General features: G+C 38.5%; 1 protein-coding gene across 3 annotated transcripts in view; it reads right to left on the bottom strand.

Annotated features, from left to right (window-relative positions):
- Positions 1 to 22,814, bottom strand: part of KCNJ3 (potassium inwardly rectifying channel subfamily J member 3) — a 197,474-nt gene that overhangs the window by 40,116 nt on the left and 134,544 nt on the right. The window contains exon 3 of one of the 3 annotated variants that reach the window (XM_086369052.1): positions 15,143 to 15,203. The exons of the other annotated variants lie outside the window; for them this stretch is intronic. Within the exon in view, the coding sequence (XP_086225178.1) occupies positions 15,160 to 15,203 (44 nt within the window). The 3' untranslated portion in view covers positions 15,143 to 15,159. The remainder of the gene's footprint in view (positions 1 to 15,142; positions 15,204 to 22,814) is intronic. 3 annotated transcript variants of the gene reach the window in all.

Here is a 22,814-nt window from a genome sequence, read left to right as displayed (position 1 = left end):
GCCTTCTCTTTTCCTTTCTTGGAAAGGTTTTGGTGCGCACATTTCCATCCAGTGACTATAAGCTTCTGTGGGTGGTTTTGCTTTCTTGAAATCAGAAAGCCATCTCTACAAGAGTACAAGATATAACCAATGGGATTCTGTTTAAAGTACTCTGTAGAAAAATGATTTGTAGATAATCTGATTTTGAAATGTTATAGGAAAAATTTTTTTTCAATATATGTTCAACCTTTTAATTTTTACAGGAGATTATTTTCCAATAGTCAATTGCTCAGTCATCTGCCCATGAAATAATGTACTTCAAGGAAATAGTGTCTATGTTTTTGAATCATGCTTCCAGCTTACGATTCTCAATCTCATTTTAACACACAAAGAGCTTGGGCACTTTGAAGAAATAACTCATTCCGGGTCTTAAACAAGAAATGCACAAGGTGAAACTCGGACTTTTTATACTGAAAAACAAGAAACCTGTCAAAATCTAAAGTCATGTAAAAAGGACACAGGAAACAAGTCAATTTGGTTAGTACTGATAAGAGATGGAGGATTTCAGCATGAAAAAGAATAACAAGTACTATTAATAGAAACACTGAATGTACAAAAACCCATGAGCTCATAATGACACTTCAAAACATATCTCTCTATAGAAACAGATACAGACAGACACAGCTACAAAGAGAGAGAAATGCTCAAACAGAATAAAAGAGAAAAAATAAAATTTCTGGTTGTGATTGGAGGTAGCTGGAACACCAACCCTTTAGACAAAAACTGGCAATTAAATAGAAAATTAATATTCAGGGTGTTATGGAACGAATTTGTGTCCACTCAAAATTCATAAACTGAAACTCTAAGCCCCCATACCTTAGAATGTGACTATATTTAGAGACAAGGCTTTTAAAGAGGTAATAATGATTAAATGAGGTCACTAGTGTGGGGTTTAAGCCAATATGACTAGTGTTAATATATGAGAAAGGGAATACGAAAAAGGGAAACCAGCAATGCTGGAGCACAAAGAAAAAGCCAGGTAAGGGCACAGTGAAAAGACTGCCATGTGCAAGCCAAGGAGACAGAGCTCAGGAGAAACCAAACCTGCTGACATCTAAGTTTTAGACTTGCAACTTTCAGAACTGTGGCAAACAAATTTTTTAAAGTGTTGTTAACCACTCGGTAGGTGGTAATTTGTTATGGTCACCCCAGCTAACCCAACTAATACATTAGGTAACTAAAAACCTCTAGTCATTCAGGGCAAGTTTGCCTTTACAGTATCATTCCTGATAACAAATTATACAAGAAATTACAAAATAAGAAAATCACCACCGTTTTTCAATCCCAGATGAAATAATGATTCAGGCAATGATCATCAATGGATACTAAAATCATGAAAAAAGTTGAATGGAAATTAACAACAAAACAACCTGTCTGGGACCACCTTCATCCCTCAACCTGTCTCCATCACTAAAGTGGAACAAGCAGATATTACCTGTACCCTATGTGATATGACATTAATTACACAGTATCAGCTTTGAAATATTTTTGTCAAAAAGATAAACCTAAATTCAATTACATGTTTGGCTTTCACTTCCAATTCTCATAAAATACAACTATAGATGCAGGTACATATTTAGTAAGACCGTGAGGAAGCAGACAAGGTTAGAAAGTAAGACATTCTGCCCACTAATTGTTTTGCGTTTTTAATTAGGTGACTGGAGATAAGGGAGTGGGAGACTGGATTGTATATACAAGAGACCCTTTGGATTCTGGGGGTAAAAAACATCAGTGAGAAACTGATGAAATTCAAACAAAGTGTATAGTTTAGTTAATAATACTGCACCAATACTAACTTCTTCCCTTGGATCATTGAACTATGGTTATACAAGATGGTAACATTAAAGGAAGGAGGGTAAATGCTATTCTGCAACTTACTGAAATCTGCAATGTTCAAATAACTAAAATTATTTCAAATTTGAAAGTTAAAAAGAAAGAGTGACATACAACAAATGCAAAGTGCACAGTGTCCTTGCTTCCCAATTTGGACATTTAATTACAAAGAGACATTTTTTAAGACAACTTGTGTGTGTGTGTGTGTGTGTGTGTGTGTGTCTGTATGCATTCACTCAAGTCGTGCAACACCATTGACTGTAGCCCTCCAGACTCCTCTGTCCATGGGATTTCCCAGGCAAGAATATTGGAGTGGGTTGCTAGTTCCTACTCCAGGAGATCTTCCTGACAAATTGGGAAATTCAAAGATGAATTCAATCTTAGATATACTTAATTTTGTAGGTACGATAACAGCATTACGAACGTAGAAGAACAAATTATTTTGAAAGAAACAAATACAGATGTAATTAGAGATGAATGTCATGGTGCCAAGGATTTGACTTTTAAAATTCTATACGAAGTGAGAAAAGGAAAATTCATGATGATTTTTCATTGATATGGGTTGAATCTGGGGATAAGTATATGGGAGTTCATTATAACATACTTTCCACATCTGTGTTAGCTTTTAAACGGTTTATGTTCTGTAACCTCTGCTTGGTCATGCAATAAGAACAGAGTTCTGGGCTCACTCAGCCCTGACCCACATCAGTCACTGGCTATATATATGCTATTGAATCCCACAACTGCCTTATGACCAATGAGGACTGCCTGGCAATGTCTGTGCCTACTATGAGCCTGCAAGAGAATCTCACAGATATTAATAATAAAGAAAAGTTTTAGTAACTAAAACACAAGTGCTACAGGATTTTTATTAACACTGCTGCTGCTGCTAAGTCGTTTCAGTCGTGTCCTACTCTTTGCAACCCCGTAGATGGCAGCCCACTAGGCTCCTCTGTCCCTGGGATTCTCCAAGCAAGAATACTGGAGTGGGTTGCCATTTCCTTCTCCAATGCATGAAAGTGAAAAGTGAAAGTGAAGTTGCTCAGTCGTGTCCGACTCCTAGCATACTACCAACTTCCAAAAAACAAAATGTCAGATGTATCAGTCACATCCGTTGGGTTGCCACAACAAAATACTTCAGATGGGGTGACTTAAACAACAGAAGTTTATTTTCTAAAAACTCTTGAAGGTGGAAGTCCTAGATCAAGATACCAGCCAATTCAAATCCTGGGGAAAGCTCTCGTCCTGGCTTGCACACAGTCACCTTCTTGATAAGACCTCACATAGCCTTTTCTCTGTACGGGTGAGTGGAGATGGGGAGAAAGAGAGAGACAGAGAGAGAGAAATGTCTCTTTTCCTCTTCTTATGAAGCCACCAATCCTATTGGATTAGGGTCCAACCCTTCAGGACCTCATTTTAACCTTAATTACCTCATAAAGATCCTCCAAATGTAGTCATCTTGGGGTTCAGGGCTTCAACAAATGAACTTAGAGGGTTAAAATTCAGTCCATGGGGCTTCCCAAGTGGCTAAGTGGTACAGAATTTGCCTGCCAATGCAGGAGAAACAGGAGACGTGGGTTCAATCCTTGGGATGGGAACATGCTCTGGAAGAGGGAATGGCAACCCACTCCAGTATTCTTGCCTGAAAAATCCCATGGACAGAGGAGCCTGGTGGACTACAGTCCAAGGGGTCACAAAGAGTAGGATATGACTGAGCAACTGAACAATCCAGACCACAGCACATATCAATGGAATATTTGTTCTGACTCTCCCACCACCACCAAGGGTGAGGGGACAAACATCTCTGAATGACCAAGTGTGGCTCAGTGTTTTAATCTAGGAACATGAAGGGAGAAACAATTACATAAAAATGATTAGCTCACTCTCCAACAGACATATTAAATAAGAGAATTTCTTAGTTGATGAATAAATATGACTGGTTAACTAGGTTTTACTTTTTGTGAGTTTTCTTATTGCCCATTTTCTGAACCCCAATAGGATAAATGTAAAACTTGTTTGAGATGTGGATTGAATATAAAGTACAGAAACAACCAGAGAGTAAAACAAAGGTTAAAAAAATAAGACAATAGCATGAAATTAAAGGGGGGAGATTTAGCAATTAAAAAGCACTTCCCAATAAGGAAATCTATTAGAGCAGGGAAAGTTCTCCTGGGGGAAGTATCGAAGTCTTAAGAACCAAATCACTTCAAATAGATTAGACAAAATCATCAAAAATGGCAGTAAGAGAACAGTCCCTCAGGAGGAAGATAGGGGTGGGAGGTTGATTAGATAATGTAATAGAACTGTCTCATCTTTAAATGTCCATGATTCTAAAATTCTGTAAGATTTTTAGACAGCTTGATCACCCTGTAGAGACTTTAATTTCATTTTTTATGACACAGTTAATAGGTGAACAGCAGTGATCATGCAAGCTTGGCCTGGCTTGCTCTCTGGGGCTTGGGTTACTGGCACTGCACTAACTATAGCTCTAATGTAAACCTCAATGAAACCAATAATTACTAAGTAATCTCTGTGCAGAATTTCCATCAGTCATCTAAGGCTCATATCAGCACTGCTAATGCAGAATTATTGAAATTTAAATCAGAAGTGTTTATCCAACACTGTGATGAGATAAAGTGATTTGAGACTGCTTATCATGATTAAGGCTGCAGATTGCAGGTTATTATTAGAATGAAAAAGGAATATGCAGTAAATGGGAAGAAATCCAAACATGAGTTCTTATTATCTGGGGGAAGAAAAAGATTGTATCTTGAATGCAATTAATGCACTAAAATGACTGTAATAGGTGTTCTGTTTTTTTCTCACATTAGTCACTTTTATAGCTGAGGACATGCATAGATATGACATAATGCCTCAGGGCTAAATGACTTGTCAGGAGAACAAAAACAAAGTCCTGAGTTGTTTAAAATCTCTCATAAGGCTTTATCTTTAAGATATGAAACTATTATTAGTGACTAAAGTAAAGGTCGATGAGAAACTGCAATACGTATAAAAGAACTAACTCTGAACTACACTTTAAAACCATATATCAGAATATATCTACAGAATAATTATTCACACATATGAAAATGTCACTTCATGGAAGTTTTTCAAAACTTCCATAAACTGCAAGTTTAATGGTAGGTTATTTACAAAAACATTTGCTGATGTATTCATACTTTTCTATCATCTTATAACCCAAAGTTATAAAGAATACTGTCAATCAATACATATCCATTTACATTTATTAAATAACAGATATAATTTTTTATAGTCAATTTTTAGTGCTTTTAGGTTTGTAACAGTTCACACATACTGAATGATATTTGTGAATGTGCTTTTCTTCCCCAACTCTAATCTGATCTCTTTTGGCTTAAGACTCTCATTTATCCAAACACCACATTGTGTGAGATAGATAGATGATAGATAGGTAAGTAGATAGAGGGATAGACATATGCATATGTTTGTATATATCTATATTTGTATCGACGGCACACAGAGCACAGGCAGCTGCGATGGCGCACAGAGCGCAGCCAAGAAGAACTACCCCACGTCCGAGATCGGGGGCAGAAACCAGGAGGACCCCATTCCCGAGGCGCGGCGGCCAAGAGGAGTTACCCCATGTCCGAGGTCAGAGGCAGTGGCCGAGAGTGCCAGGCTGCGACGGCGCAGGAATGGCCGAGAGGAGCTACCCCACATCCGAGGTCAGGGCAGGGGCGGGGAGGAGCTACCCCATGTCCGAGGTCAGGGGTGGCAGCCGAGAGGAGCTACCCAATGTCCGAAGTCAGGGGCAGCGGCCGAGAGTGCCAGGCTGCGACAGCACAGGAGCAGACAAGAGGAGTTACCCCATGTCTGAGGTCAGGGGCAGCGGCCGGGAGGAGCTACCCCATGCCCGAGGCCAGGGGCGGCGGCCAAGACGAGCAACCCCACATCCAAGGAGCCATGGCTGCGCGGGCACAGGAGGGCCTAGAGGAGCTATTCCACGTTCAGGTCAGGAGGGGCAGCAGTGAGGAGATACCCCTCGTCCAAGGTAAGGAACAATGACTGTGCTTTGCTGCAGCAGCCATGAAGAGATACCCCACATCCAAGGTAAGAGAAACGCAAGTAAGACGGTAGGTGTTGCAAGAGGGCATCAGAGGGCAGACACACTGAAACCATATCACAGAAAACTAGTCAATCTAATCACACTAGGACCACAGCCTTGTCTAACTCAATGAAACTAAGCCATATCCTGTGGGGTCACCCAAGATAAGCGGCTTAAGGTGGAGAAGTCTGACAGAATGTGGTCCACTGGAGAAGGGAATGGCAAACCACTTCAGTATTCTTGCCTTGAGAACCCCATGAACAGTATGAAAAGACAAAATGATAGGATGCTGAAAAAGGAACTCCCCAGGTCAGTAGGGGCCCAATATGCTACTGGAGATCAGTGAAGAAATAACTCCAGAAAGAATGAAGGGATGGAGCCAAAGCAAAAACAATACCCAGTTGTGGATGTGACTGGTGATAGAAGCAAGGGCCGATGCTGTAAAAAGCAATATTGCATAGGAACCTGGAATGTCAGGTCATTGAATCAAGGCAAATTGGAAGTGGTCAAACAGCAGATGGCAAGAGTGAACGTTGACATTCTAGGAATCAGAAAACTAAAATGGACTGGAATGGGTGAATTTAACTCAGATGACCATTGTATCTACTACTGTGGGCAGGAGTCCTTAGGAGAAATAGAGTAGCCATCATGGTCAACAAAAGAGTCCGAAATGCAGTACTTAGATGCAATCTCAAAAACGACAGAATGATTTCTACTCGTTTCCAAGGCAAACCATTCAATATCACAGTAATCCAAGCCAATGCCCCAACCAGTAACGCTGAAGAAGCTGTGAACGATTCTATGAAGACCTACAAACCTTTTAGAACTAACACCCAAAAAAGATGTCCTTTTCATTACAGGGGACTGGAATGCAAAAGTAGGAAGTCAAGAAACACCTGGAATAACAGGCAAATTTGGCCTTGGAATACGGAATGAAGCAGGGCAAAGGCTAATAGAGTTTTGCCAAGAAAATGCACTGGTCATAGCAAACACCCTCTGCCAACAACACAAGAGAAGACTCTACACATGGACATCACCAGATGGTCAACACCAAAATCAGATTTATTATATTCTTTGCAGCCAAATATGGATAAGCTCTATACAGTCAACAAAAAGAAGACCAGGAACTGACTGTGGCTCAGATCATTAACACCTAATTGACAAATTCAGACTGAAATTGAAAAAAGTAGGGAAAAACACTAGACCATTCGGGTATGACCTAAATAAAATCCCTTATGATTATACAGTGGAAGTGAGAAATAGATTTAAGGGCCTAGATCTGATAGATAGAGTGCTATGATGAACTATGGAATGAGGTTCGTGACATTGTACAGGAGACAGGGATCAAGACCATCCCCATGGAAAAGAAATGCAGAAAAGCAACATGGCTGTCTGAGGAGGCCTTACAAATAGCTGTGAAAAGAAGAGAAGCAAAAAGCAAAGGAGAAAAGGAAAGATATAAGCATCTGAATGCAGAGTTCCAAAGAATAGCAAGGAGAAATAAGAAAGCTTTCCCCAGTGACCAATGCAAAGAAATAGAGGAAAACAACAGAATGGGAAAGACTAGAGGTCTCTTCAAGAAAATTAGAGATACCAAGGGGAACATTTCATGCAAAGATAGCCTCGATAAAGGACAGAAATGGTATGGACCTAACAGAAGCAGTAGATATTAAGAAGAGGTGACAGGAATACACAGAAGAACTGTACAAAAAAGATCTTCATGACCAAGATAATTACAATGGTGTGATCACTCACCTAGAGCCAGACATCCTGGAATGTGAAGTCAAGTGGGCCTTAGAAAGCATCACTACGAACAAAGCTAGTGGAGGTGATGGAATTCCAGTTGAGCTATTTCAAATCCTGAAAGATGATGCTGTGAAAGTGCTGCACTCAATATGCCACCGAATTTGGAAAACTCAGCAGTGGCCACAGGACTGGAAAAGGTCAGTTTTCATTCCAATCCCAAAGAAAGGCAATGCCAAAGAATGCTCAGACTACCGCACAGCTGCACTCATCTCACACGCTAGTAAAGTAACACTCAAAATTCTCCAAGCCAGGCTTCAGCAATATGTGAACCGTAAACTTCCAGATGTTCAAGCTGGTTCGAGAATAGGCAGAGGAACCAGAGATCAAATTGCCAACATCCGCTGGATCATGGAAACAGCAAGAGAGTTCCAGAAAAACATCTATTTCTGCTTTATTGACTATGCCAAAGCCTTTGACTGTGTGGATCACAATAAACTGTGGAAAATTCTGAAAGAGATAGGAATACCAGACCACCTGATCTGCCGCTTGAGAAACCTGTATGCAGGTCAGGAAGCAACAGTTAGAACTGGATATGGAACAACAGACTGCCTCCAAATAGGAAAAGGAGTATGTCAAGGCTGTATATTGTCACCCTTCTTATTTAACTTATACACAGAGTACAGCATGAGAAACACTGGGCTGGAAGAAGCACAGGCTGGAATCAAGATTTCCGGGAGAAATATCAATAACCTCAAATATGCAGATGACACCACCCGTGTGGCAGAAAGTGAAGAGGAACTAAAAAGCCTCTTGATGAAAGTGAAAGAGGAGAGTGAAAAAGTTGGCTTAAAGCTCAACATTCAGAAAACGAAGATCATGGCATTCGGTCCCATCACTTCATGGGAAATAGTGGAAACAGTATCAGACTTTATTTTTCTGGGCTCCAAAATCACTGCACATGGTGACTGCAGCCATGAAATTAAAAGACGCTTACTCCTTGGAAGGAAAATTATGACCAACCTAGATAGCATATTCAAAAGCAGAGACATTACTTTGCCAACAAAGGTCCATCTAGTCAAGGCTATGGTTTTTCCAGTGGTCATGCATGATGTGAGAGTTGGGCCATAAAGAAAGCTGAGCGCTGAAGAATTGATGCTTTTGAACTGTGGTGTTGGAGAAGACTCTTGAGAGTCCCTTGGACTGCAAGGAGATCCAACCAGTCCATTCTAAAGGAGATCAGCCCTGGGATTTCTTTGGAAGGAATGCTGCTAAAGCTGAAACTCCAGTAATTTGGCCACCTCATGCGAAGAGTTGATTCACTGGAAAAGACTCTGATGCTGGGAGGGATTGGGGCAGGAGGAAAAGGGGACGACAGAGGATGAGATGGCTGGATGGCATCACTGACTCGATGGACGTGAGTCTGAATGAACTCCGGGAGTTGGCGATGGACAGGGAGGCCTGGAGTGCTGTGATTCATGGGGTCGCAAAGAGTCGGGGACACAACTGAGCGACTGAGCTGAACTCATACATAAAGATAGCAAGCTCCAAAATGCAACACAGATGAAGGGAAAAGTAAAAAACAAGTCAAAACTAAAAACAACTAATATATTTTCTTCTGAGCCAGTGATAATCATACTGTAGTTGAAAACTATTTTCTTACATGCACAACTTTTAAAAAATTCTGATCAATTCCCAACAATCAATATTCCCTTTTGCACAGTATGATGTACAGCAATTTTTACTCAGTGTAGCTTTTATATAGAATTTTTCTTTTTTTTCTTTTTTCTTTTTTTAAATTTTATTTTACTTTTAAACTTTACAATATTGTATTAGTTTTGCCAAATATCGAAATGAATCCGCCACAGGTATACCCACGTTCCCCATCGTGAACCCTCCTCCCACCTCCCTCCCCTACCCTCCCTCTGGGTCGTCCCAGTGCACCAGCCCCAAGCATCCAGTACCGTGCATCGAACCTGGACTGGTGACTCATTTCATACATGATATTATACATGTTTCAATGCTATTCTCCCAAATCTCCCCACCCTCTCCCTCTCCCACAGAGTCCATAAGACTGATCTATACATTGGTGTCTCTTTTGCTGTCTCGTACACAGGGTTATTGTTACCATCTTTCTAAATTCCATATATATGCATTAGTATACTGTATTGGTGTTTTTCTTTCTGGCTTACTTCACTCTGTATAATAGGTTCCAGTTTCATCCATCTCATTAGAACTGATTCAAATGTATTCTTTTTAATGACTGAGTAATACTCCATTGTGTGTATGTACCACAGCTTTCTTATCCATTCATCTGCTGATGGGCATCTAGGTTGCTTCCATGTCTTGGCTATTATAAACAGTGCTGCGATAAACATTGGGGTACACGTGTCTCTTTCCCTTCTGGTTTCCTCAGTGTGTATGCCCAGAAGTGGGATTGCTGGATCATAAGGCAGTTCTATTTCCAGTTTTTTAAGGAATCTCCACACTGTTCTCCATAGTGGCTGTACTAGTTTGCATTCCCACCAACAGTGTAAGAGGGTTCCCTTTTCTCCACACCCTCTCCAGCATTTATTATTTGTAGACTTTTGGATGGCAGCCATTCTGACTGGCGTGAAATGGTACCTCATAGTGGTTTTGATTTGCATTTCTCTGATAATGAGTGATGTTGAGCATCTTTTCATGTGTTTGTTAGCCATCTGTATGTCTTCTTTGGAGAAATGTCTATTTAGTTCTTTGGCCCATTTTTTGATTGGGTCATTTATTTTTTGGAAGTTTTGGCCACAGCAATCAGAGCAGAAAAAGAAATAAAAGGAATCCAAATTGGAAAAGAAGAAGTAAAACTCTCACTATTTGCAGATGACATGATCCTCTACATAGAAAACCCTAAAGACTCCACCAGAAAATTACTAGAACTAATCAATGATTATAGTAAAGTTGCAGGATGTAAAATCAACATACAGAAATCCCTTGCATTCCCATACACTAATAATGAGAAAACTGAAAGAGAAATTAAGGAAACAATTCCATTCACCATTGCAACGGAAAGAATAAAATACTTAGGAATATATCTACCTAAAGAAACTAAAGACCTATATGTAGAAAACTATAAAACACTGGTGAAAGAAATCAAAGAGGACACTAATAGATGGCAAAATATACCATGTTCATGGATTGGAAGAATCAATATAGTGAAAATGAGTATACTACCCAAAGCAATTTATAGATTCAATGCAATCCCTATCAAGCTACCAACAGTATTCTTCACAGAGCTAGAACAAATAATTTCACAATTTGTATGGAAATACAAAAAACCTCGAATAGCCAAAGCGATCTTGAGAAAGAAGAATGGAACTGGAGGAATCAACCTACCTGACTTCAGGCTCTATTACAAAGCCACAGTTATCAAGACAGTATGGTACTGGCACAAAGACAGAAATATTGATCAATGGAACAAAATAGAAAGCCCAGAGATAAATCCACGCACATATGGACACCTTATCTTTGACAAAGGAGGCAAGAATATACAATGGATTAAAGACAATCTCTTTAACAAGTGGTGCTGGGAAAACTGGTCAACCACTTGTAAAAGAATGAAACTAGAACACTTTCTAACACCTTACACAAAAATAAACTCAAAATGGATTAAAGATCTAAATGTAAGACCAGAAACTATAAAACTCCTAGAGGAGAACATAGGCAAAACACTCTCCGACATACATCACAGCAGGATCCTCTATGACCCACCTCCCAGAATATTGGAAATAAAAGCAAAAATAAACAAATGGGACCTAATTAAACTTAAAAGCTTCTGCACAACAAAGGAAACTATTAGCAAGGTGAAAAGGCAGCCTTCAGAATGGGAGAAAATAATAGCAAATGAAGCAACGGACAAACAACTAATCTCAAAAATATACAAGCAACTCCTACAGCTCAACTCTAGAATTTTTATTTATTTGATTACATTAACTAGTTATTCCTTTTCATTAAAAATATTCTAAATTTATCATAAAAACATTTTTATTAATTATTAAATATTAATTCTTAATTATTTCTATTATAAATAATCTCAAGAAAGTACTATATACCAGGCAAAGGAACACCCTAATGAAATATATATTCTAATGGAAAGGGACACAAAAGATAAACAACTGAATGACATCATGCTAGAAAATAATAAGCTCTTTGAAGAACAATAGTGAAAGTGAAAGTCACTCAGTAGTGTCCAACTCTTTGTGACCCCATGGACTATACATTTAGTGGAATTCTTCAGGCCAGAATACTGGATTGGGTAGCCTTTCCCTTCTCTAGGGGATCTTCCCAAACCAGGGATCAAACTCAAGTCTCCTGAATTGCAGGGAGATTCTTTACCAGCTGAGCCACAAGGAAAGGAATAATAAAGCAGTGTGACTAATGGAGCAGGCATCCATATGTTAGGTGTCAAGAAATAACTCCCTGACGGACAGATGTGTAAATAAAGTAAGCAACGGAAACCATGAAAACATCTGGCAGAACCGGGGTTCATCAAAAGGACCATGAATGCAAAGGTCCTGGGTGGGTGTAAAGATGGCAATTATAAACAACTGTAGTTGCGGGGGCAGGGTGAGAGTCCACCATGACTGCAGGGCAAAATGCGAGGCAATGAATATTAAGAATAGAGTCAGGGAGACTGTCATGTGAACCTCATAAATTGGAGGAAGGATATATGGAAGACAGGAAGGGGATCTATAGCCAGTCAAATCCCAGGAGGGCTTCATATACACCTACGCTTAAGTACATAAGGTCAAAACTGGGTTGACTCACACATTTTCCATCTATTCAACTTTGATTCTTTCTGGTGAACAAGGTCATGTATAATAAATCTATAATTAAATTACAGAGAAGGACACTGTTGAAAGCTGACTCTACAATCAATATTAATGTCTAAGGCAGTTTTAGTAAACAAAAAGAGGTAAAGAATTGAATAAAATCCACAGAATCTATTTGTTAATACCGATTATTAATATAGTTCTTTGGGACAGAATTAGCTGTTGATACTTGTTAAATTCCTGAGAATTTTCTACAACAGAATTAATAACCATACATGTTCACCTCTTTAGGACTGAGTTATATTCAAAACATATATTTAAGAAGCTAAGGAGGACCTTTTCCTTAAGCAGAATGAAAACAAGAATATAGAAGAATAATTATATAGAAACATGGCTTCTATATAGGTGGCACAGTGGGAAAAAAAATCTGCCTGTCAATGCAGGAGATGCAAGAGATGAGGGTTCAATCTCTGGGTTGGGAAGATCTCCTGGGATAGCAAATGGCAACCCACTCCAGTATTCTTGCCTGGAAAATTTCATGGACAGAGGAACCTAGTGGGCTAAAAGACCATGGGGTTGCAAAGAGTTGAATACGACTGAGCAACTGAGCACACACACAGACATGACTCTAAAGGAAATGTTTATACTGAATAAAAGTCAAACAAATTAGGCAACTCTACTTTCCTATCTAACTACTGGGGCTACGGCAGCTATTCCTGCACATTCAACATGCCATAAATACACCAGCCTTGTCTCTGTGGAAGTCACGGTGCCTGCTTTTAACTGTCTTACCTATTTATGGCTGTGATCTTTTCCAGAATTGCTATCTGGCTCTAAAAGTATTTTGTTAAATTGCCTGGTTTACAATAAATCCTTTTGTTACCACTGTATTCCTAGGATTTGACAAAGATCTTAAAATGTTCCTGGGTGGTCACCTTTCACAATAATGCACATAACATTACTGATTATATATTTTTCACCCAAAGGCCCTGTAAAGCATTTCTACTGAGATTAAATTATAAAAGAAAAAGACCAAAAAGTGAGCAAAAATCATTTTATTAGCTTACTATATTGTGATCTCCTCCTTTAAAATACTTCATTTTTATATACAATTTCACCATGACCTGTACTATTATTGTACACCACGACTTGTACTATTATTGTGTGTGTGTGTGTGTGTGTGTGTGTGTGTGAAGTTACTTGTCATGTCCAACTCTTTGCAACCCTATGGACTTTAGTTTGCCAGGCTCTTCTGTCCATGGGATTCTCCAGGCAAGTATACTGGAGTGGATTACCATTCCCTCCTCCAGACAGTCTTCCTGAGCCAGAAAATCGAGCCTGCATCTCTGGTGTCTCTTGCATTGGCATGCATGTTCTTTACCATTAGCACCACCTGGGAAGTCATACTATTGCTATACCTATATATTATATTAAGAATGATATATTTGAAAATGTTGCTAATAATTCATAAAATGATATTTGTCCCCTAGGAATGGAGATATGTCATCAATGCCAAAAGTTACTTAAGTACTGAAAACCAAGAGAAATCACCAAAATTAGTTTAAAAAGAAAAGTTATCTCTTTTAAAAAGAAAAGCTATCTCTTCTTAAAACATGTGTGTATCAGGTAATAATCTTGGCATAAATTTTGAGGAAGAAACAAGACAGGAGAAAATGTGTGCAGATTGGAATTGCTGACACCATTTAGAGAGAATAATAGTAAGTGTGCAGTGAGTGGCAACTCTGTAGACACCACAAGAAGTTGATTAATATATGCATTTTTATATATGCTGTGAGTTTTGACAATTTATCTGGGGCATGTAAACCCAATTTTGAAACATATTATTACATGGACAATGCATTTATCTCTGATGCAGTAGGGTATAATGTATAGTTCTTCATAGGTGAGGAAGGTGCCAGTTGACACCATTATCATTTGTAACTCAAAATCTCCCCAATTTCTAACATTTTGTTCTTAGGGTAAAAAGGTTGAATTGATAAGATCAATAACAATTTTTTTCATATTTCAGTTTCTACAGTGAAATCTGTTTCAATTTACTGGATGATGCCAACATTTAACATATTTTATTTCATATTTTGCCGAGATAGTCATAAAACTGACCCCAAATAATAAATTTACCTTGAACAGTGGCATATCATCATATCTATATAAAGCTATGCTCTTATTAGCAGTCACTGAAGTAGGCAAAACCAGGTAAGGAAAAGGGAAAACTGGAGTTAAATTTGGATCCTAATAGAAGAAAACTCTGTCAAATAGAATGTGGAATCAGAAAATGGAAACACAACTCCAATCTATGATTCTGAAAAAAAAGTAGAGCAGATCTCATAAGACATGGATATCCTGCTCTTCAAAAACAGACTTCATGGATGGTAGGTTCCTATCTAGTAATCTTCAAGAAGAGGCTTGAGGTTTGCATTTGGAAAAGACTGCTGTGCCAGGTAGAAAGAAAGTGGGGCACGGCTGCAAGCTGGTTACTAATGAAGGCATATAGGCTAGGAATAAAACAAAAAACACGGGACAGCAGCCCCTGCTGACACGAAATATATGAAAAAAAAAAAAAAAAAACTCTTTAGCCATTCAAAATAATGCTTAGGGGTATATTCCAGATACTTACTCTCTATATATCCTGGGTTAATAAGTTAACTTCAATTGCTTACTAACATCAATTCCCGCATCTGAAAAAACAGAAATGACAATAATAATAATATCTAGCTTGTCTCTATTGCTGGGATTAACAGAGACACTGAATGAAAACCATATAGGAGACACATAGAATGTGCTCAATAAACTTTAGTTTTGATTATTATTAATATACATAATATCTATAAAATGAAGCTTTTATTGCCCTTTTTCCAGCTTCATTCACTGACTATGTCATATGTCAGGCAATCTGATTGCCATATGATATACCAAAATAATCTGTAGATAAACTATTTTAGTATCTCTTGATCTGGTTATGGGAGAACCAAATAAATCAAAACAAACTTTTGTAGAGCCCAAATCAACTGCCAGTGTTGTACTGTGCCTGTAAGAATGAGAAAACAGATCTGTCAATGTTTAAAAACAAAAAATTCTTTAGTCTGAAAAAAAGGGAGTACCATGGAGACAGAATCACTGACTTACCATGAAATCAATATCCTACAAAAAATGTGAAACAACTTCAGAAAGTTTCTCATTTCTAACAGAATTCAAAAGATTCTGTGGCTTTCACAACAGAATGGTTATAATACACTAGGAAAACTTAGACTGAATTTTTTTTAAACATTTATTTAAAATTAAAAATATATATATAGCTTATTCACTCTGTTGTATAGCAGAAACTAATACAACATTGTAAAGCAATTATACCCCAATAATAAAATTTAAAAATTTAAAAAACCATATATATACATATATAAATACACATATGTGTATATATATGTATATTACCTTTTGTCCTTACACTTCTTTTTCAATTAACAAATAGGACAAGTTCAGTATGCCCCACACTATGAAAAGGCAGTTTGTCAAAATTTCCTTGATTAAATAAGTGCCTGTTTGGTTGTACTGAGCTTTTGATCACCATTGCATTAAGAGATCAATTTGAGTAAAGTTTCACCCTTCTAATATTGATTCCTCTCATTGAGGGTGATGACATTCAAATTTTCTTTTGTATAATACTCAGTCAATAGGCATTTATATAAGGAATAAATAAATCCCACTCAGTGATATTTGTCATGCTCTTAGAATAGGTCCTAAAATTTCAAGTTGATTCAAGATATTTTTGGTAAATTAAATCTTTTTCCTCTTACAGAATTTTCTACTTAATTGTCACTAGTAAGAAAGGCTGCTGAGTGAGACTTCCTTTGCCCAACAATTGACACCTAGGGAACAACACCTAGGGAACAACTACAAAAACACCAAGAACGTTTTTAGTAGTTTTAAAATTTTTATTTTAAAGAGAACTTAAAGCAACAGGGACCACACCTTCCTTCCAGGCTTATTAAGTGTGGCAGCCACTGTACACGCTCCATCAATTGTGTTCGACTCTTGTGTGATCCGCATGGACTGTAGTTCGCCAGGCTCCTCTGTCCATGGGATTTTCCAGGCAAGAACACTGGAGTGGGTTGCCATTTCCTCCTCGAAGGGATCTTCCCAACCAAGGGATTGAACCCATGTCTCTTACATCTCCTGCACTCGTTAGTGGATTCTTTACCACTGCACCACCTGGGAACTGGATGAAATTCCACCAGTCTTTGTAGCACACCTGCAATTCTCCTTCTCATATCCTTTTTCACTAAGACAGCTCAAAGCACACTGAAAATTGCTTCTTTCCTGGACATACTGAAACGGGAGCATGGAGCAACTCATGGCAGTGGGACAAGAACGGACAAGACGTGGTAGAGCAAGGGCTCATGGTTAGTTGATGGAGGCCAAAGGGAGACAAAGCTGCTGCTCTCCAAGGAAGTGATGGAGGGGCTTGAAACAAACTTGAAAACTGTCCCCAAACATTCTTGTCTTCTTCATTAGCAGAGCTCCCAAAGAATAAAAGCATAGGAAATCACTTTAGAGGCATCACCCTCTGCTCCCTATAACACTTCATACACCTGTCTTATTTTTCAGATCCATTTTTATATTTTCTTGTTTTAATTTATTTTAAATTATAATTATAGTCATTTTATAATGTTATATTAGGGATCTAATTAAAAACTTCTGTGCAGCAAAGGAAACTATAAGCAAAATAAAAAGCCAGCTTACAGAATGGGAGAAAATATTTGCAAATGATGCAACTGGCAAGGGATTAATCTCCAAAATATAGTAATAGCTCATACAGCTCCATAAAAAAAAAAAATCAAAAAATGGACAGAAGACCTAATAGACATTTCTCCAAAGACATATAGATGACCAAAAGGCACATGGAAAGATGCTCAATATCACTAATTATGAGAGAAATGTAAATCAAAATAACAGTGAAATATCACCTCACACTGGTCAAAGGCCATCACTAAAAAATCTACAAACAATAAATGCTGGAGGGGCTGTGAAGCAAAGGGAATCCTCTTACACTGTTGGTAGGTATGTAATTTGATACAATCACTACAGAGAACAGTATGGAGGTTCCTTAAAAAACTAAATAGAACTACCATATGACCCAGCAATCCATTCCAGAGCATATACCCAGAAAAAAAACACAATTCAAAATGGTACATGTGCCCAGTGTTCACTGGAGCACTATTTACAATATCCAAGACTAGGAAGCAACTGAAATGTTAATCAACAGATGAATGGATAAAGATGTAGTACATATATATAATGGAATATTCAGTTCAGTTCAGTTCAGTTCAGTTGCTCCGCCGTGTCTGACTCTTTGTGACCCCAGGAATCACAGCACGCCAGGCCTCCCTGTCTATCACCATCTCCCGGAGTTCACTCAAACTCATGTCCATGGAGTCAGTGATGCCATCCAGCCATCTCATCCTCTGTCACCCCCTTCTCCTCCTGCCCCCAATCTCTCCCAGCATCAGAGTCTTTTCCAATGAGTCAACTCTTCACATGAGGTGGCCAAAGTATTGGAGTTTCAGCTTTAGCAGCATTCCTTCCAATGAACACCCAGGACTGATCTCTTTCAGAATGGACTGGTTGGATCTCCTTGCAGTCCAAGGGACTCTCAAGAGTCTTCTCCAACACCACAGTTCAAAACCATCAATTCTTCGGCACTCAGCTTTCTTCACAGTCCAACTCTCACATCCATACATGACCAATGGAAAAACCATAGCCTTTACTAGATGGACCTTTGTTGGCAAAGTAACGTCTCTGCTTTTCAATATACTATCTAGGTTGGTCATAACTTTCCTTCAAAGGAGTAAGCGTCTTTTAATTTCATGGCTCCAATCACCATCTGCAGTGATTTTGGAGCCCCCAAAAATAAAGTCTGACATTGTTTCCACTGTTTCTCTATCTATTTCCCATGAAGTGATGGGACCAGATGCCAATGGAATATTACTCAGTCATAAAAAAGAATGAAATAGTGCCATTTGCAGAGATATGGATGGAACTAGAGACTCCCATACAGAGAAAAGTAAGTCAGAAAAGAGAAAAATAAGTATCATACAATACCACTTTTATGTGGAATCTAGAAAAATGATACAGATGAACTTATTTGCAAAGCAGAAACAGAGACACAGAGGTAGAGAACAAATGTAGGGACACCAAGGTGGGAAAGAAAGCAGGGGGGAGATATCGAATGATAGGGAAATTAGTATGGACATATTTACACAACTATGTATAAAATAAATAATTAATAGTAACCCAGGCTTCCCTATAGCTCAGCTGGTAAAGAATCCACCTGCAATGTGGGAGACCTGAGTTTTAATCCCTGGGTTGGGAAGATCCCCTGCAGAAGGGAGCGGCTATCCACTCTAGTACTCTGGCCTGTAGAATTCACAGAGTCAGATACAACTGAGCGACTTTCACTTTCACTTCCAATGGCAACCTACCATATAGTATAGGGAACTCTATTAAGTGCTCTGTGGTGACCTAAATAGGAAGGAAATCCATAAAAAAAGGGGATATATGTATAACTGATTCACACTGATATACAGCAGAAACTAATATAACATTGTAAAGCAACTATATTCCAATAAAAATTATTTTTACAAAATAAATAAAAAGGTAAAAAATTCCACAGCTTGTCATTTAACACTTCCCTGTTCTACCTCTCTTTTGATCATGCCTTTCAGAAGATCTGGGTATCCCCAAAAGACTCTTCCCTGGTAGCTCAGTGGTAAAGAATCCTCCTGCCAATACAAAAGATGTGGGTACAATCCCTGGGTCGAAAAATCCCCTAGGAAAGGAAATGGCATCCCACACCAGTATTCTTGGCTGGAAAATCCCATGGACAGAAGAGCCTGGTAAGCTTCAGTCCATGTGTTTGCAAAGGGTCAGTCAGACACGACTTAGGGACTAAATAACATCAAAAAGGCACTTAATTCTTCCAGCATGGCCTTTCCCACTCACGTCCCTCACTTGAACTCAGGTGTCAATCAGCCTACAGCTGGGTTTAAGTGAGCTTTTAACACTTAGAGTACTGCTTGGAACATAGTAAGTATACAGCCAATGTAATAAATACATAAAGATGGAAAAAATGTTACCAAGGCTCTATCCCACACTGAAAGACACCTAATCATTCTATTTCCACCCTGGGCAAGAAAATGCAAGAGACATACATTCTAAATTTTTGGAATAGTGAAAGGACCACCTATAAGCAGTGGGAAATAAAATATTTTTATTCTGATAAAATTTTATTAAAGGGTGAGACCAAAGCCCTTTCCAGGAAAGTAAGTTTAATATATTTATCTATTATAGTTTCTTTTTACTGATCTAATAAATAACTTAGTCACAATGAGCTCAAATAAATATTTAAATCACATTATTATCTAGTTAATTTTGGCTTGATTTTTATTTTTTAATTCATGGGAACTTTACATATTTTTGAATATTTTTCAAACAGTAAACCTACTTTTATAGTATCATTTAATAATTTTTTAAAAATAAAATGATTTGAAATGCCAAGTTTAAGATATGCTGAATCTATTTCTGGGTCCTTTGTTCCGATTAACTTTTCTGTATATTCTTATGCTCAGTTCAGTTCAGTCGCTCAGTCATGTCCGACTCTTTGCATCCCCATGGACTGCAGCATGCCAGGCTTCCCTGAATTATTATGCTAGTATTATTTTAAGTACATAATCTCTTAATTTCACAGACTGTTTTTACTGGCCCATATTTTAGCCTGTCTAGTAGGCTTCCCTGGTGATCCTATGGTAAAGAATCTGCCTTCAATGCAAGAAACCTGGGTTGGATCCCTGGGTTGGGAGGATCTCCTGGAGGAGGGCATGGCAACCCACTCCAGTATTCTTGCCTGGAGAACCCCCATGGACAGAGAAGCCTGGTGGGCTATACAGTCCATGGGGTTACAAAGAGTCAGATATGAGTGAGTGACTAAGCACACAGTAGGACATGCTTTTAAATATGCCCTTGTCTTATCTGTTTCTCTTATACTTTGACCCTTAATGTAGAGAGTCTCAATTACCTTTAAAATCATATTTATACACTACTATGTATAAAATAAATAACTAATGAGAACCTACTGTATAGCACAGGGAACTCTACTCAATGCTCTGGGTGACCTAAATGGAAAGGAAATCTAAAAAAGACAAGATATATGAATACATATAACTGATTCACATTACTATACAGCAGAAACTAATACAATATTGTAAAGTGACTGCTGCTGCTACTGCTGCTGCTAAGTCGCCTCAGTCATGTCCAACTCTGTGCGACCCCATGGACTGCAGCCTACGAGGCTCCTCCATCCATGGGATTTTCCAGGCAAGAGTACTGGAGTGGGGTGCCATTGCCTTCTCCATGTAAAGTGACTATCCACCAATAAAGATAAAAAAAAAAAAAAATCAGTGCCCTGCACATATAAATGTGGCACTTAATTTTGGAAAAATTATAATACAGAAAAGTAAAATAAATTTTATACATTATATACATGCACATGTACATATATATAGATATATTTTTCAATGATGTGGAATTTCATATTCACTTTGTGAAATAGCTGATGTTATCTCTTTATAAAACTTCATACAAAAGTATAAGAACTTGTAAAACTAGGTATGTAATGCCAGTTCCTTGAGTACCAGGTAAAAATAAAGTATCATTTTATTCTAGGAAATATGTTTAATATTGCTCTATATTAGTACATAGTCAAGAAGGTTTTGGGTTTCAGTTTAAAGTTTTATTTAAAAAAAAAAAAGATACCACTGACCCCACTGCTTCTGATGGAAACATGGTGAATAAAGAAAAATCCCAAGCCAAGACTTTCCGTGGTAGATCTTACTGAAACAAAAACCTGACAATTCTGCCCATCCAATGCTACTTATTTTCAGCCTTGTATGAGTGTTTCAGATAATTGCTTGTGTAGACAATTCACTTTGCCTCTTAATTTATTAACTTGATTTGCCAATGTAATTAGCTTACTCTCTAGTCTAGCACTGTTTAGGTGATATCATTCCCTCTTTTCAGTTTTCTGACTTTTGAAACGACATTCTCATCTCTCAGAGATAACAGGGAAACCCCTCTAACCCAATCTTACTTATTTGACCATGGAGACCAGGAAAAAGAACTGGGTGATTTTTCAGGAGTTGCAGGTTTTCTTCCTACTGCCTCTTTCTGCTATGTGGTCAGATGCCCACTCTGAAGAGAGTTATCTGCAATGCTTGGAGTTGCTCATAACTAGTGAAATAAGCTGATGGGAAACCATGAAATAGCCATTCCAATCGCTCAGTCCAACAACAGTCACATCACTGTGACCAAGGAAACGAAATAGTGTTGTGTTTTAGGCATTCCATACCATTTACCAATTTTAGTCACTTCACTTCAGTTCAGTCGCTCAGTCGTCCCGACTCCTTACGACCCCAAGGACTGCAGCAGCCAGACCTCCCTCTCCATCGCCAACTCTCGGAGTTTACCCAAACACATCTCCACTGAGTCGGTTATGCCATCCAACCAATTCATCCTCTGTTGTCCCTTCTCCTCCCACCTTCAATCTTTCCCAGCATCAGGGTCTTTTCAACTGAGTCAGCCCTTTGCATCAGGTGGCCAAAGTACTAGAGTTTCAGTTTCAGTCCTTTCAATGAACACCCAGGACAGATTGATCTCCTTTATGATGGACTGGGTGGACTTCTTACAGTCCAAGGGACTCTCAAGAGTCTTCTCCAACACCACAGTCCAAAAGCATCAATTCTTTGGCATTCAGATTTCTTCATAGTCCAACTCTCACATCCATACAAGACTACTGAAAAAACCATAGCCTTGACTAGACGGACCTTTGTTGGCAAAGTGATGTCTCTGCTTTTTAATATGCTGTCTAGGTTGGTCATAACTTTCCTGCCAAGGAGTAAGTGACTTTTAATTTCATGGCTGCAGTCAACATCTGCAGTGATTTTGGAGCCCCCCAAAATAAAGTCTGCCGCTGTATCCACTGTTTCCCCATCTATTTCCCATGAAGTGATGGGACCGGATGCCATGATCTTCGTTTTCTGAAGGTTGACCTTTAAGCCAACTTTTTCAGTCTCCTCTTTCACTTTCAAGAGGTTCTTTAGTTTTCCTTCACTTTCTGCCATAAGGGTGGTTTCATCTACATATCTGAGGTTTTTGATATTTCTCCGGGCAATCTTGATTCCAGCTTCTGCTTCATCCAGCCCAGCATTTCTCATGATGTACTCTGCATATAAGTTAAA

This window comes from Bos grunniens, chromosome 2 (assembly GCF_055505025.1).
Source record: "Bos grunniens cultivar Pamir isolate PY7600 chromosome 2, Bosgru_T2T1.0, whole genome shotgun sequence".
Lineage (NCBI taxonomy): Eukaryota > Metazoa > Chordata > Mammalia > Artiodactyla > Bovidae > Bos > Bos grunniens.
This window is presented reverse-complemented; position numbering and strand designations above follow the sequence as displayed.